Genomic DNA, 14,455 nt, shown 5'->3' with positions numbered 1-14,455 from the left:
CAACTCAGTAAACTCAGACACAAGGTAGAAACACTCCAACTCAGTAAACTCAGATACAAGGTAGGAACACTCCAACTCAGTAAACTCAGATACACAGTAGGAACACTCCAACTCAGTACACTCAGACACAAGGTAGGAACACTACAACTCTGTAAACTCAGACACAAGGTAGGAACACTCCAACTCAGTAAACTCAGACACAAGGTAGGAACACTCCAACTCAGTAAACTCAGACACAAGGTAGGCACACTCCAACTCAATAAACTCAGATACACGGTAGAACACTCCAACTCAGTAAACTCAGATAAAAGGTAGGAACACTCCAACTCCATAAACTCAGATACAAGGTAGGAACACTCCAACTCAGTAAACTCAGATACAAGGTAGGAACACTCCAACTCAGTAAACTTAGATACAAGGTAGGAACACTCCAACTCAGTAAACTCAGACACAAGGTAGGAACACTCCAAATCAGTAAACTCAGACACAAGGTAGGAACACTCCAAATCAGTAAACTCAGATACAAGGTAGGAACACTCCAAATCAGTAAACTTAGATACAAGGTAGGAACACTCCAACTCCGTAAACTTAGATACAAGGTAGGAACACTCCAAATCAGTAAACTCAGACACAAGGTAGGAACACTCCAAATCAGTAAACTCAGACACAAGGTAGGAACACTCCAAATCAGTAAACTCAGATACAAGGTAGGAACACTCCAAATCAGTAAATTCAGACACAAGGTAGGAACACTCCAACTCCGTAAACTCAGACACAGGGTAGGAACACTCCAACTCAGTAAACTCAGATACACGGTAGGAACACTCCAAGTCAGTAAACTCAGACACAAGGTAGGAACACTCCAAATCAGTAAACTCAGACACAAGGTAGGAACACTCCAAATCAGTAAACTTAGATACAAGGTAGGAACACTCCAAATCAGTAAACTCAGACACAAGATAGAAACAGTTGATTACAAAGGGAGAGTACAGATTTACTTTTATTTGCCAGTATTGTAAAACAACAAGCTTCATTTTATCTTATCTTCCCTAAAATTCACTAACTCAACTGTCAATACTGTTTTATTTGAAAGCCAGGCTGTGTATCACTCTATTCACAATTGCAATTGTCACAATGCACAGTATACTAAGTGAATTTACTACTACACTAGCGATACATTGTGTTAGACAAATACTACATTATAGATTACAAAATGATTCAGTCATAAATCATTAAAATGGCAGTCATTTCACTTCAAAGAATCAAAGTCAAAGTATCAAGGTTGTATTACTGTAACCCACAATGCAATTCACCACAGGAAGACAACTTTAGTGTTGGTGTGTATGGTGGCTGCCATCTTTATTTCTAAATTTAGTGCTACACTTGATAATTGAGTGAATCTACTAATTTTGTATTAATACATCATTACAACATTGTAACAATTCTACTTGGTTGAGGAATAATATTATAAACCAATAACACAGTTGGCACTTGTGGGTTTTTTAAAATTTAAGTCAGTTGCAAAATAATGTTATATTTTTTCCTGAAAATAACTCAAAACAAGACCCAAATGCATCATCCATATAGCATGACCTATGACCTAGTACCTAAACACTAAAGTGTAATAATGCATCATGGGTTACATGGTATTTTGAGTAACAACACATTATGGCAATACCATCACACCACGGCTTATGGCAAAGCATAAGGAGTAAAAATACATCAATAACTCCAAATAGTGAATACTAAATACTCAATACAAAACAATTACTGACTGTGACACAGGGATAATACTGTTGACAAACTCAAATTAGAATAAATACTTTATGAACTTACTCTACAAATTAGTATAATCATCTTGGATATACATAATTACATACAAGTTGTTAAACTTTGCCAATTGCACTAACCTAGTATGCACACTACATATAGGCAGTGTAATATTATATGAAGGTTATATTAATAGCAGTCACTTTATATATCATAGATACTTGTCATCAATCCAATATTTTCATATAAGCTATTGTTATCAAATTAATTGTGACTTGTACATGTATAGTACGATGGTAAGGGTGGCATGATGGAGACAGGACAGTGTGGGATGATGGGAGACAGGACAGTGTGGGATGATGGGAGACAGGACAGTGTGGGATGATGGGAGACAGGGTAGAGTGGGATGATGGGAGACAGGACAGTGTGGGATGATGGGAGACAGGACAGTGTGGCATGATGGGAGACAGGACAGAGTGAGATGATGGGAGACAGGACAGTGTGGGATGATGGGAGACAGGACAGTGTGGGATGATGGGAGACTGGACAGTGTGGGATGATGGGAGACAGGACAGAGTGGGATCATGGGAGACAGGACTGGGTGGGATCATGGGAGACAGATGGTGTCATCACACAATATTAATATATTTTCTTTTTAGTAGTCAGGGTGGGATAATTATACACAAATGCTTGAAAACTGTAAAACTCTAAGTCATTCAAAACACTCATATACTGTAGCCTCCTTCTTTCTATAGCTTGACTTACTGCTTTCACCTCAACTCACATCACATCTAAATATTAAGACTTGAACACATCCATAGTACTGTACAACAAAGTCAAGCCAACATGTCAGTAGTCTAATTTGTAAACATAAATGTTACTCCATGTCAGCAATCTAATTTGCATACATAGTAGTGCTTCTACATGTCAAAAGTTTAATTTTCATGAATTGCATGCCAGTAGTCTAATTTGCATGAATTGCATGCCAACAAACTAATTTGCATGAATTGCATGCCAACAAACTAATTTGCATGAATTGCATGCCAACAAACTAATTTGCATGAATTGCATGCCAATAGTCTAATTTGAATGAATTGCATGCAAGTAGTCTAATTTGCATGAATTGCACGCCGGTAGTCTAATTTGCATGAATTGCATGCCAGTAGTCTAATTTGCATGAATTGCATGCCGGTAGTCTAATTTGCATGAATTGCATGCCAACAAACTAATTTGCATGAATTGCATGCCAGTAGTCTAATTTGCATGAATTGCATGCCAACAAACTAATTTGCATGAATTGCTTGCCAACAAACTAATTTGCATGAATTGCATGCCAACAAACTAATTTGCATGAATTGCTTGCCAACAAACTAATTTGCATGAATTGCATGCCAACAAACTAATTTGCATGAATTGCTTGCCAACAAACTAATTTGCATGAATTGCATGCCAATAGTCTAATTTGAATGAATTGCATGCAAGTAGTCTAATTTGAATGAATTGCACGCCGGTAGTCTAATTTGCATGAATTGCATGCCGGTAGTCTAATTTGCATGAATTGCATGCCGGTAGTCTAATTTGCATGCATAAATGCTATTGCAAGTTCCCAGTGTAAACATCTCCTTTATTTCAATATTGGCAACAACAATGTTTGAAATGGAAGAAATACAATTAAAACAAGATTTTACACTATTGACAGATAGTCAAAGCATTTGTAAGACTAATCACTAAATGCCATGATTTGAATATGGTTGATAGAGTGATTCAGACAGTATCTTAATAGAAGACACATACATCATGCATATCAGTATTACTGGATTTTTATTGGCAAGAAAGATTGTAATTATGTGATGCTAAATCTTAGGCTAGTTTTAGTTTACCAGGAGATGCTAAATCTGAGTCTGATTTGAATCACCCAGGCCATACTAAATCTGAAGCTGAATCTGAGACTAGTTTTAGTCTACCATGAGCTGTAATGAGCTGTTGTATTTTGTGAGAGTCTACATATCAATCACATACCACATTAATTCAACAATTGTAAAGTATTGGCAGCAGAAATGCTCAGACATCTATTTTACAACCACATGTCAATTCCTTGTCAAATTTGATCACATATTGACTAAATACAAGCTTTTTTTACTTCACTACCAGCACAGGTATACAAAGTAGATATAACTTATTTACGATGATCAGTAGTTTCAAATTTGACAATACATGCAATTTGCATAAAGCATTATCACATATTTCTATTTCCCTAGTAGTATTCGATGCTATCTATACATTGACAATATATGTGAACACATACTGTAATCAGTGGCTATGTTATCATGGATAGAGCCTATCTCTACATGTACATGAACCTGACTAAACACACAGAGCTCTCTACAGCATAAGTATACCTCACACTTCAGGTCACGTTTGTGACTCTATACCAGCTTCTGACCGACTCAATGCTAGTGCCCTTTCTAAATCTTCTTGTTCTTGTCTTTCAAGTTTTCGTTGTCTTTCCTGCTCCATTCTTTCACTTTCTTGAGTTGCCCAGGCCAGCTGTTCTTCCTCAGATGTTGTACCTGTACCTGTAGTAGTCTATAAACAATACAAATATATATCAGAACACGGAGTATATATGTATTTAAAGTGAGTGGACTTGTGACTGTGTAATGTGGCACTGCCAATATCTGACTTATTGACAGTAAGCATACCTTGTTGACACAGAATCTGACTAATCAATGGTATACTTACCATGTTGGCACTAAATCTGACTAATTAATGGTATACTTACCATGTTGGCACTAAATCTGACTAATTAATGGTATACTTACCATGCTGGCACAGAATCTGACTAATTAATGGTATACTTACCATGTTGGCACTAAATCTGACTAATTAATGGTATACTTACCATGCTGGCACAGAATCTGACTTATCAATGGTATACTTACCATGCTGGCACTAAATCTGACTAATCAATGGTATACTTACCTTGTTGGCACTAAATCTGACTAATCAATGGTATACTTACCATGTTGGCACAGAATCTGACTAATTAATGGTATACTTACCATGTTGGCACAGAATCTGACTAATCAATGGTATACTTACCATGCTGGCACAGAATCTGACTAATTAATGGTATACTTACCATGTTGGCACTAAATCTGACTAATTAATGGTATACTTACCATGCTGGCACAGAATCTGACTAATTAATGGTATACTTACCATGTTGGCTCTAAATCTGACTAATCAATCGTATACTTACCTTGTTGGCACTAAATCTGACTTATCAGTCATGGTATACTTACCTTGCTGGCACTAAATCTGACTAATTAATGGTATACTTACCTTGTTGGCACTAAATCTGACTTATCAATGTATACTTACCTTACTGGCACTAAATCTGACTTATCAATGTATACTTACCTTGCTGGCACTAAATCTGACTTATCAATGTATACTTACCTTGCTGGCACTAAATCTGACTTATCAATGTATACTTACCTTGCTGGCACTAAATCTGACTTATCAATGTATACTTACCTTGCTGGCACTAAATCTGACTTATCAATGTATACTTACCTTGCTGGCACTAAATCTGACTTATCAATGTATACTTACCTTGCTGGCACTAAATCTGACTTATCAATGTATACTTACCTTGCTGGCACTAAATCTGACTTATCAATGTATACTTACCTTGCTGGCACTAAATCTGACTTATCAATGTATACTTACCTTACTGGCACTGCCAAAGTCTGCAAAACTACCAAATGGATCAGCTGAAAGAGTGGCATCTCCACTTGTTGTACTTGTGAATGGATCTACACCAGTAGAGAATGGATCTGATGCTGGAGCTGTGTTCTTACCACCACCACTACCACTAAATGGATCCTTACTACCAGTACTGAATGGATCTGATGACCCAAACCCAAATGGATCACTGTCATCTGTAACACCTCCAAATGTTGCCTGGAATGGATCATCACTAGCTTTGTTGGAACTTTGGAAAGGGTCAGAAGCATTGCTAGCAGTTACAGAACTAGTCATGGATTGGGCTGCAATACCAGATGCGGCTCGGTTTTTCTTTGGTGGTAATGCTGGTGATGCGTCTTGTGTTGAGAATGGGTCACTATCAAAGCCTTCAACACCACCTGATGCCTGAACATAATCAATTTCAAAACAAAAGTTAAAGCACTAACAATGGCACTGTATTACAAGTGATGGTGTATCTATAAAAGAGGTGATTTATTCTCTTTGTGGTTGCAATGGCCATCATCATGATTGCTAGAGATCAAAGTCAATTACATGTACCATTAAATAACATTTTGTTGTTTGTCAAACTGTTGTCATGTCAACATTTCAGGTGTTAATGATTAGGTTATTGTCCCTGTTTTTGAATTCTTACACTCCTTCAAATGCATTCTGTGACATCATTGACACTAGACACACCAAATACGGTGTCCATCTGCCATTTTCTTTTTATCTAAATGTTTAGACAGTATTAATCTTAATATCCATACCAGGAACTGATTGTCCTCGCTCCACCCCTGAACATCTAAAACAAACATCAGACCCATCTTCATTGCACATTTTGAGTCAGGTCATTTGATATAATCCCTTGTTGTCATCAAATTTATATAAGAGACAAGACTAGCAATGCTCTATAAAATCTGAGTGGAAACAGCTGCTTTCAATAAAGACAAGACTAGCAATGCTCTATAAAATCTCAGTGGATTGGAAACAGCTGCTTTCAATAAAGACAAGACTATATTCTCTATAAAATCTCAGTGGAAACAGCTGCTTTCAATAAAGACAAGACTAGCAATGATCTATAAAATCTCAGTGGAAACAGCTGCTTTCAATAAAGACAAGACTAGCAATGCTGAGTATCTCAGTGAGAACAGTTGCTAAAAATATAAAGACCAGCATCTTAAACCTCCATCAAGATATACCAGACACATGCACAGTAAATGTTATCAAATACCAACATTCAAAACAGACTACAGAATTTTTTTTTTTTTTCGAGAATCATCACTGAATCACAGCCTGCTGTATGTGTGAAGGTACCTTGTCACAGCCTACCTACCTTACAGACTTGTGATGCTTTCAAATCTCAACATTGAACAACTAAATATAACAACTATTTAATATGTAGCAACATTTATCTACTTTAAGCCATGCTTGCTTAACTTCATTCTCATTTTCTGTTAGACAAACACTGGCAAACATGTGGAAGATGGCCAGTCATGTCATAGAAGAAGAAGATGATTTATCACCCAATAACATCCTGTAATTGTCATACTGCAGTAGCTTTATTTAAGTTCTTGATCTCTCTTACTGCAAAGATCAAACTTACCTTAAATTTGGTGTCAAAGGGATCACCCCCAAATGGATCCACGGATGAAAATGCATCACTTGAACTTGTCTGATCTGAAGGGACAAAGGCATTCAAGAATTAGACTCACATGGCAAGTGTAATTCCAACTATGAAAACTGTCCTACATCAAAATCTATGACAGTATCTATGACAGTATCTCTGCCTACCCTGTAGTCTACATACAACAGTCTACATACCCTGTAGTCTACATACAACAGTCTACATACCCTGTAGTCTACATACAACAGTCTACATACCCTGTAGTCTACATACAACAGTCTACATACCCTATAGTCTACATACAACAGTCTACATACCCTATAGTCTACATACAACAGTCTACATACCCTGTAGTCTACATACAATAGTCTACATACCCTGTAGTCTACATACAAGTCTACATACCCTGTAGTCTACATACAACAGTCTACATACCCTATAGTCTACATACAACAGTCTACATACCCTATAGTCTACATACAACAGTTTGCCTACCCTGTAGTCTACATACAACAGTCTACATACCCTATAGTCTACATACAAGTCTACATACCCTATAGTCTACATACAAGTCTACATACCCTGTAGTCTACATACAACAGTCTACATACCCTGTAGTCTACATACAAGTCTACATACCCTATAGTCTACATACAAGTCTACATACCCTGTAGTCTACATACAACAGTCTACATACCCTATAGTCTACATACAAGTCTACATACCCTACATTTTGTATAGTCTACATACAAGTCTACCTACCCTGTAGTCTACATACAATAGTCTACATACCCTATAGTCTACATACAAGTCTACCTACCCTGTAGTCTACATACAATAGTCTACATACAACAGTCTACATACCCTGTAGTCTACATACAAGTCTACATACCCTGTAGTCTACATACAACAGTCTACATACCCTATAGTCTACATACAACAGTTTGCCTACCCTGTAGTCTACATACAACAGTCTACATACCCTATAGTCTACATACAAGTCTACATACCCTATAGTCTACATACAAGTCTACCTACCCTGCAGTCTACATACAATAGTCTACATACCCTATAGTCTACATACAACAGTCTACATACCCTATAGTCTACATACAATAGTCTACATACCCTATAGTCTACATACAATAGTCTTCATACCCTGTAGTCTACATACAAGTCTACATACCCTGTAGTCTACATACAACAGTCTACATACCCTATAGTCTACATACAATAGTCTTCATACCCTATAGTCTACATACAATAGTCTACATACCCTGTAGTCTACATACAAGTCTACATACCCTGTAGTCTACATACAATAGTCTACATACCCTGTAGTCTACATACAAGTCTACATACCCTGTAGTCTACATACAACAGTCTACATACCCTATAGTCTACATACAATAGTCTTCATACCCTATAGTCTACATACAATAGTCTACATACCCTGTAGTCTACATACAAGTCTACATACCCTGTAGTCTACATACAACAGTCTACATACCCTATAGTCTACATACAATAGTCTACATACCCTGTAGTCTACATACAACAGTCTACCTACCCTGTAGTCTACATACAACAGTCTACATACCCTATAGTCTACATACAATAGTCTTCATACCCTATAGTCTACATACAATAGTCTACATACCCTGTAGTCTACATACAACAGTCTACATACCCTATAGTCTACATACAATAGTCTACATACCCTGTAGTCTACATACAAGTCTACATACCCTGTAGTCTACATACAACAATCTACATACCCTGTAGTCTACATACAACAATCTACATACCCTGTAGTCTACATACAAGTCTACATACCCTGTAGTCTACATACAATAGTCTACATACCCTGTAGTCTACATACAAGTCTACATACCCTATAGTCTACATACAATAGTCTGTCTACCCTGTAGTCTACATACAAGAGTCTACATACCCTGTAGTCTACATACAATAGTCTACATACCCTATAGTCTACATACTACAGTCTACATACCCTATAGTCTACATACAATAGTCTACATACCCTGTAGTCTACATACAACAGTCTACCTACCCTGTAGTCTACATACTACAGTCTACATACCCTATAGTCTACATACAATAGTCTACATACCCTATAGTCTACATACAATAGTCTACATACCCTGTAGTCTACATACAACAGTCTACATACCCTATAGTCTACATACAATAGTCTACATACCCTATAGTCTACATACAATAGTCTACATACCCTGTAGTCTACATACAAGTCTACATACCCTATAGTCTACATACAATAGTCTACATACCCTGTAGTCTACATACAACAATCTACATACCCTGTAGTCTACATACAAGTCTACATACCCTATAGTCTACATACAATAGTCTACATACCCTATAGTCTACATACAAGTCTACATACCCTATAGTCTACATACAAGTCTACATACCCTGTAGTCTACATACAACAGTCTACATACCCTGTAGTCTACATACAAGTCTACATACCCTATAGTCTACATACAAGTCTACATACCCTGTAGTCTACATACAACAGTCTACATACCCTATAGTCTACATACAAGTCTACATACCCTACATTTTGTATAGTCTACATACAAGTCTACCTACCCTGTAGTCTACATACAATAGTCTACATACCCTATAGTCTACATACAAGTCTACCTACCCTGTAGTCTACATACAATAGTCTACATACAACAGTCTACATACCCTGTAGTCTACATACAACAGTCTACATACCCTGTAGTCTACATACAACAGTCTACATACCCTATAGTCTACATACAACAGTTTGCCTACCCTGTAGTCTACATACAACAGTCTACATACCCTGTAGTCTACATACAAGTCTACATACCCTATAGTCTACATACAATAGTCTACATACCCTGTAGTCTACATACAACAATCTACATACCCTGTAGTCTACATACAAGTCTACATACCCTATAGTCTACATACAATAGTCTACATACCCTATAGTCTACATACAAGTCTACATACCCTATAGTCTACATACAAGTCTACATACCCTGTAGTCTACATACAACAGTCTACATACCCTGTAGTCTACATACAAGTCTACATACCCTATAGTCTACATACAAGTCTACATACCCTGTAGTCTACATACAACAGTCTACATACCCTATAGTCTACATACAAGTCTACATACCCTACATTTTGTATAGTCTACATACAAGTCTACCTACCCTGTAGTCTACATACAATAGTCTACATACCCTATAGTCTACATACAAGTCTACCTACCCTGTAGTCTACATACAATAGTCTACATACAACAGTCTACATACCCTGTAGTCTACATACAACAGTCTACATACCCTGTAGTCTACATACAACAGTCTACATACCCTATAGTCTACATACAACAGTTTGCCTACCCTGTAGTCTACATACAACAGTCTACATACCCTATAGTCTACATACAAGTCTACATACCCTATAGTCTACATACAAGTCTACCTACCCTGCAGTCTACATACAATAGTCTACATACCCTATAGTCTACATACAACAGTCTACATACCCTATAGTCTACATACAATAGTCTACATACCCTATAGTCTACATACAATAGTCTTCATACCCTGTAGTCTACATACAAGTCTACATACCCTGTAGTCTACATACAACAGTCTACATACCCTATAGTCTACATACAACAGTTTGCCTACCCTGTAGTCTACATACAACAGTCTACATACCCTATAGTCTACATACAAGTCTACATACCCTGTAGTCTACATACAATAGTCTACATACCCTGTAGTCTACATACAAGTCTACATACCCTGTAGTCTACATACAACAGTCTACATACCCTATAGTCTACATACAATAGTCTTCATACCCTATAGTCTACATACAATAGTCTACATACCCTGTAGTCTACATACAAGTCTACATACCCTGTAGTCTACATACAACAGTCTACATACCCTATAGTCTACATACAATAGTCTACATACCCTATAGTCTACATACAACAGTCTACCTACCCTATAGTCTACATACAACAGTCTACATACCCTATAGTCTACATACAATAGTCTACCTACCCTATAGTCTACATACAACAGTCTACATACCCTATAGTCTACATACAATAGTCTACATACCCTATAGTCTACATACTACAGTCTACATACCCTATAGTCTACATACAATAGTCTACATACCCTATAGTCTACATACAATAGTCTACATACCCTGTAGTCTACATACAACAGTCTACATACCCTATAGTCTACATACAATAGTCTACATACCCTACAGTCTACATACAATAGTCTACATACCCTGTAGTCTACATACAACAGTCTACATACCCTGTAGTCTACATACAATAGTCTACATACCCTATAGTCTACATACAATAGTCTACATACCCTGTAGTCTACATACAACAGTCTACATACCCTGTAGTCTACATACAATAGTCTACCTACCCTATAGTCTACATACAATAGTCTACATACCCTATAGTCTACATACAATAGTCTACATACCCTGTAGTCTACATACAACAGTCTACATACCCTGTAGTCTACATACAATAGTCTACCTACCCTGTAGTCTACATACTACAGTCTACATACCCTATAGTCTACATACAATAGTCTACATACCCTATAGTCTACATACACTAGTCTACATACCCTGTAGTCTACATACAACAGTCTACATACCCTGTAGTCTACATACAATAGTCTACATACCCTGTAGTCTACATACAACAGTCTACATACCCTATAGTCTACATACAACAATCTACATACCCTGTAGTCTACATACAACAGTCTACATACCCTGTAGTCTACATACAATAGTCTACATACCCTATAGTCTACATACAACAGTCTACATACCCTGTAGTCTACATACAACAGTCTACATACCCTATAGTCTACATACAATAGTCTACATACCCTATAGTCTACATACAACAGTCTACATACCCTATAGTCTACATACAACAGTCTGTCTACCCTGTAGTCTACATACAACAGTCTACATACTCTATAGTCTACATACAACAGTCTACATACCCTGTAGTCTACATACAACAGTCTATATACCCTGTGTACAATAGTATACATACCTTGTGTTGAACCAGCTGTTGATTTAAATGGATCAATACTTTTAAAGGGGTCATCAGCACGCTTCAAAGTGTTATCATTGGATGATCCAAATGGATCCACATCTTTAAATGGATCACCAGAAAAAGGGTCAGCAGTAAATCCATTACTAGTAGTTTTAAAGGGGTCATCTAAGTAGAAAATGGATCGATGAGAATAAAATCAAAAGTACATTAGTATAAATGTGACATGAAAACTAAACATAACTTTCTCTTGGTGTAAAACAACCACTCTATTAAATAAAATTTTGTGTTCCAATTAAAAAACCCACCTAACAGGTTTGCCTAACCCTTGGCCAGTTCATATACAATGTATGTATAACAGTGCCTTCATTGGAGGTCAAAAGTCAAATACATGAAAGCTGTAATTGAATAGAGCTAGATACATGCTAGGATTGTCTGTACTTACTTCCCTTGAAAGGATCTTCACTTTGAAATGGATCAGCAGTATCAGAACCAAATGGATCTTTTCCTTTGAATGGATCATCTTTGAAATCTTCATACGTTTCTGAGTCTGCTTTCTCTATACCAGATCCTGTACTGAATCCACTCAGACTACTAACTGGACTACTGCCAGCCTAATAAACAATTCATATTATATAATATATTACAATTATGTGGACTACTGTCTGCCAAATAAACAATTCATATTATGATATATTACAATTACATTGTTTCCCAATAAACAATTCACCATGGCTCTGACACTAAATGCATCTACTTCTGATAGTATTACTTTCACTTACCATGGCTCTGACACTAAATGCATCTACTTCTGATAGTATTACTTTCACTTACCATGGCTCTGACACTAAATGCATCTACTTCTGATAGTATTACTTGCACTTACCGTGGCTCTGACACTAAATGCATCTACTTCTGATAGTATTACTTTCACTTACCATGGCTCTGACACTAAATGCATCTACTTCTGATAGTATTACTTGCACTTACTGTGGCTCTGACACTAAATGCATCTACTTCTGATAGTATTACTTTCACTTACCGTGGCTCTGACACTAAATGCATCTACTTCTGATAGTATTACTTGCACTTACTGTGGCTCTGACACTAAATGCATCTACTTCTGATAGTATTACTTTCACTTACCATGGCTCTGACACTAAATGCATCTACTTCTGATAGTATTACTTGCACTTACTGTGGCTCTGACACTAAATGCATCTACTTCTGATAGTATTACTTTCACTTACTGTGGCTCTGACACTAAATGCATCTACTTCTGATAGTATTACTTTCACTTACCATGGCTCTGACACTAAATGCATCTACTTCTGATAGTACTACTTTCACTTACCGTGGCTCTGACACTAAATGCATCTACTTCTGATGGTGTTGGAGTTGTGGCTTCTAAGAGGGCACTGTCCACTTCATTGATACTTGTCATAGCACCTGATGCAACTTTCTGCACAATTTCATTATGTTTATCAATACTGTTATTAAGATTACGTTGTAACTCTTTTATTTGGCTCAGTTTACTTTGCTCCTGTAAAATAAAATTAATGCCTTTATTACACTGACACAGACTTTATTACACAGATATAGACTTTAATACACAATATACTTTATTACATAAATACAGACTTTATTGTACAGATATAGACTATCACACTGATACAGACTTCACTGTATACACAGATATACTCTATTACACCAATATACTCTATTACAATGATATATACTCTATTACGCCAATAAAGACTCTATTACACAGGTATACACTATTACACGGATATAGACTATTACACAGATATAGACTATTACACGGATATAGACTATATTACACCAATAAAGACTCTATTACACAGATATAGACTATAGTATATTACACTGATTTAGAATATATTACACCAATATACACTGTATCACTCTGACATAGATTCTATTCCACAGATATAGATTACACCAATAAAGACTATATTACACCGATATAGACTCTATTAGACTGATATAGACTATCACACCATTATAGACTCTATTCACACCAATAAAGACTACATTACACAGATATTGCCTCTATTACATCGATATACACTCTATCACACCAATATAGACTATATTACACAGATATACACTCTATCACACCAATATAGACT

General features: G+C 36.6%; 1 protein-coding gene across 2 annotated transcripts in view; it reads right to left on the bottom strand.

Annotated features, from left to right (window-relative positions):
- Positions 1-3,261: 3,261 nt before the first annotated feature.
- LOC144436207 (uncharacterized) overlaps positions 3,262-14,455 on the bottom strand; it is a 45,217-nt gene continuing 34,023 nt past the window's right edge. For both annotated transcript variants that reach the window (XM_078124931.1, XM_078124932.1), the window contains 6 exons: positions 13,657-13,845; positions 12,748-12,916; positions 12,303-12,470; positions 7,127-7,200; positions 5,506-5,928; positions 3,262-4,356 (listed from right to left, as the gene is read on the bottom strand). In XM_078124931.1, the coding sequence (XP_077981057.1) occupies positions 4,183-4,356; positions 5,506-5,928; positions 7,127-7,200; positions 12,303-12,470; positions 12,748-12,916; positions 13,657-13,845 (1,197 nt within the window). In that variant the 3' untranslated portion in view covers positions 3,262-4,182. The remainder of the gene's footprint in view (positions 4,357-5,505; positions 5,929-7,126; positions 7,201-12,302; positions 12,471-12,747; positions 12,917-13,656; positions 13,846-14,455) is intronic.

This window comes from Glandiceps talaboti, chromosome 6, assembly GCF_964340395.1.
Source record: "Glandiceps talaboti chromosome 6, keGlaTala1.1, whole genome shotgun sequence".
Taxonomy (NCBI): Eukaryota; Metazoa; Hemichordata; class Enteropneusta; family Spengelidae; genus Glandiceps; species Glandiceps talaboti.
This window is presented reverse-complemented; position numbering and strand designations above follow the sequence as displayed.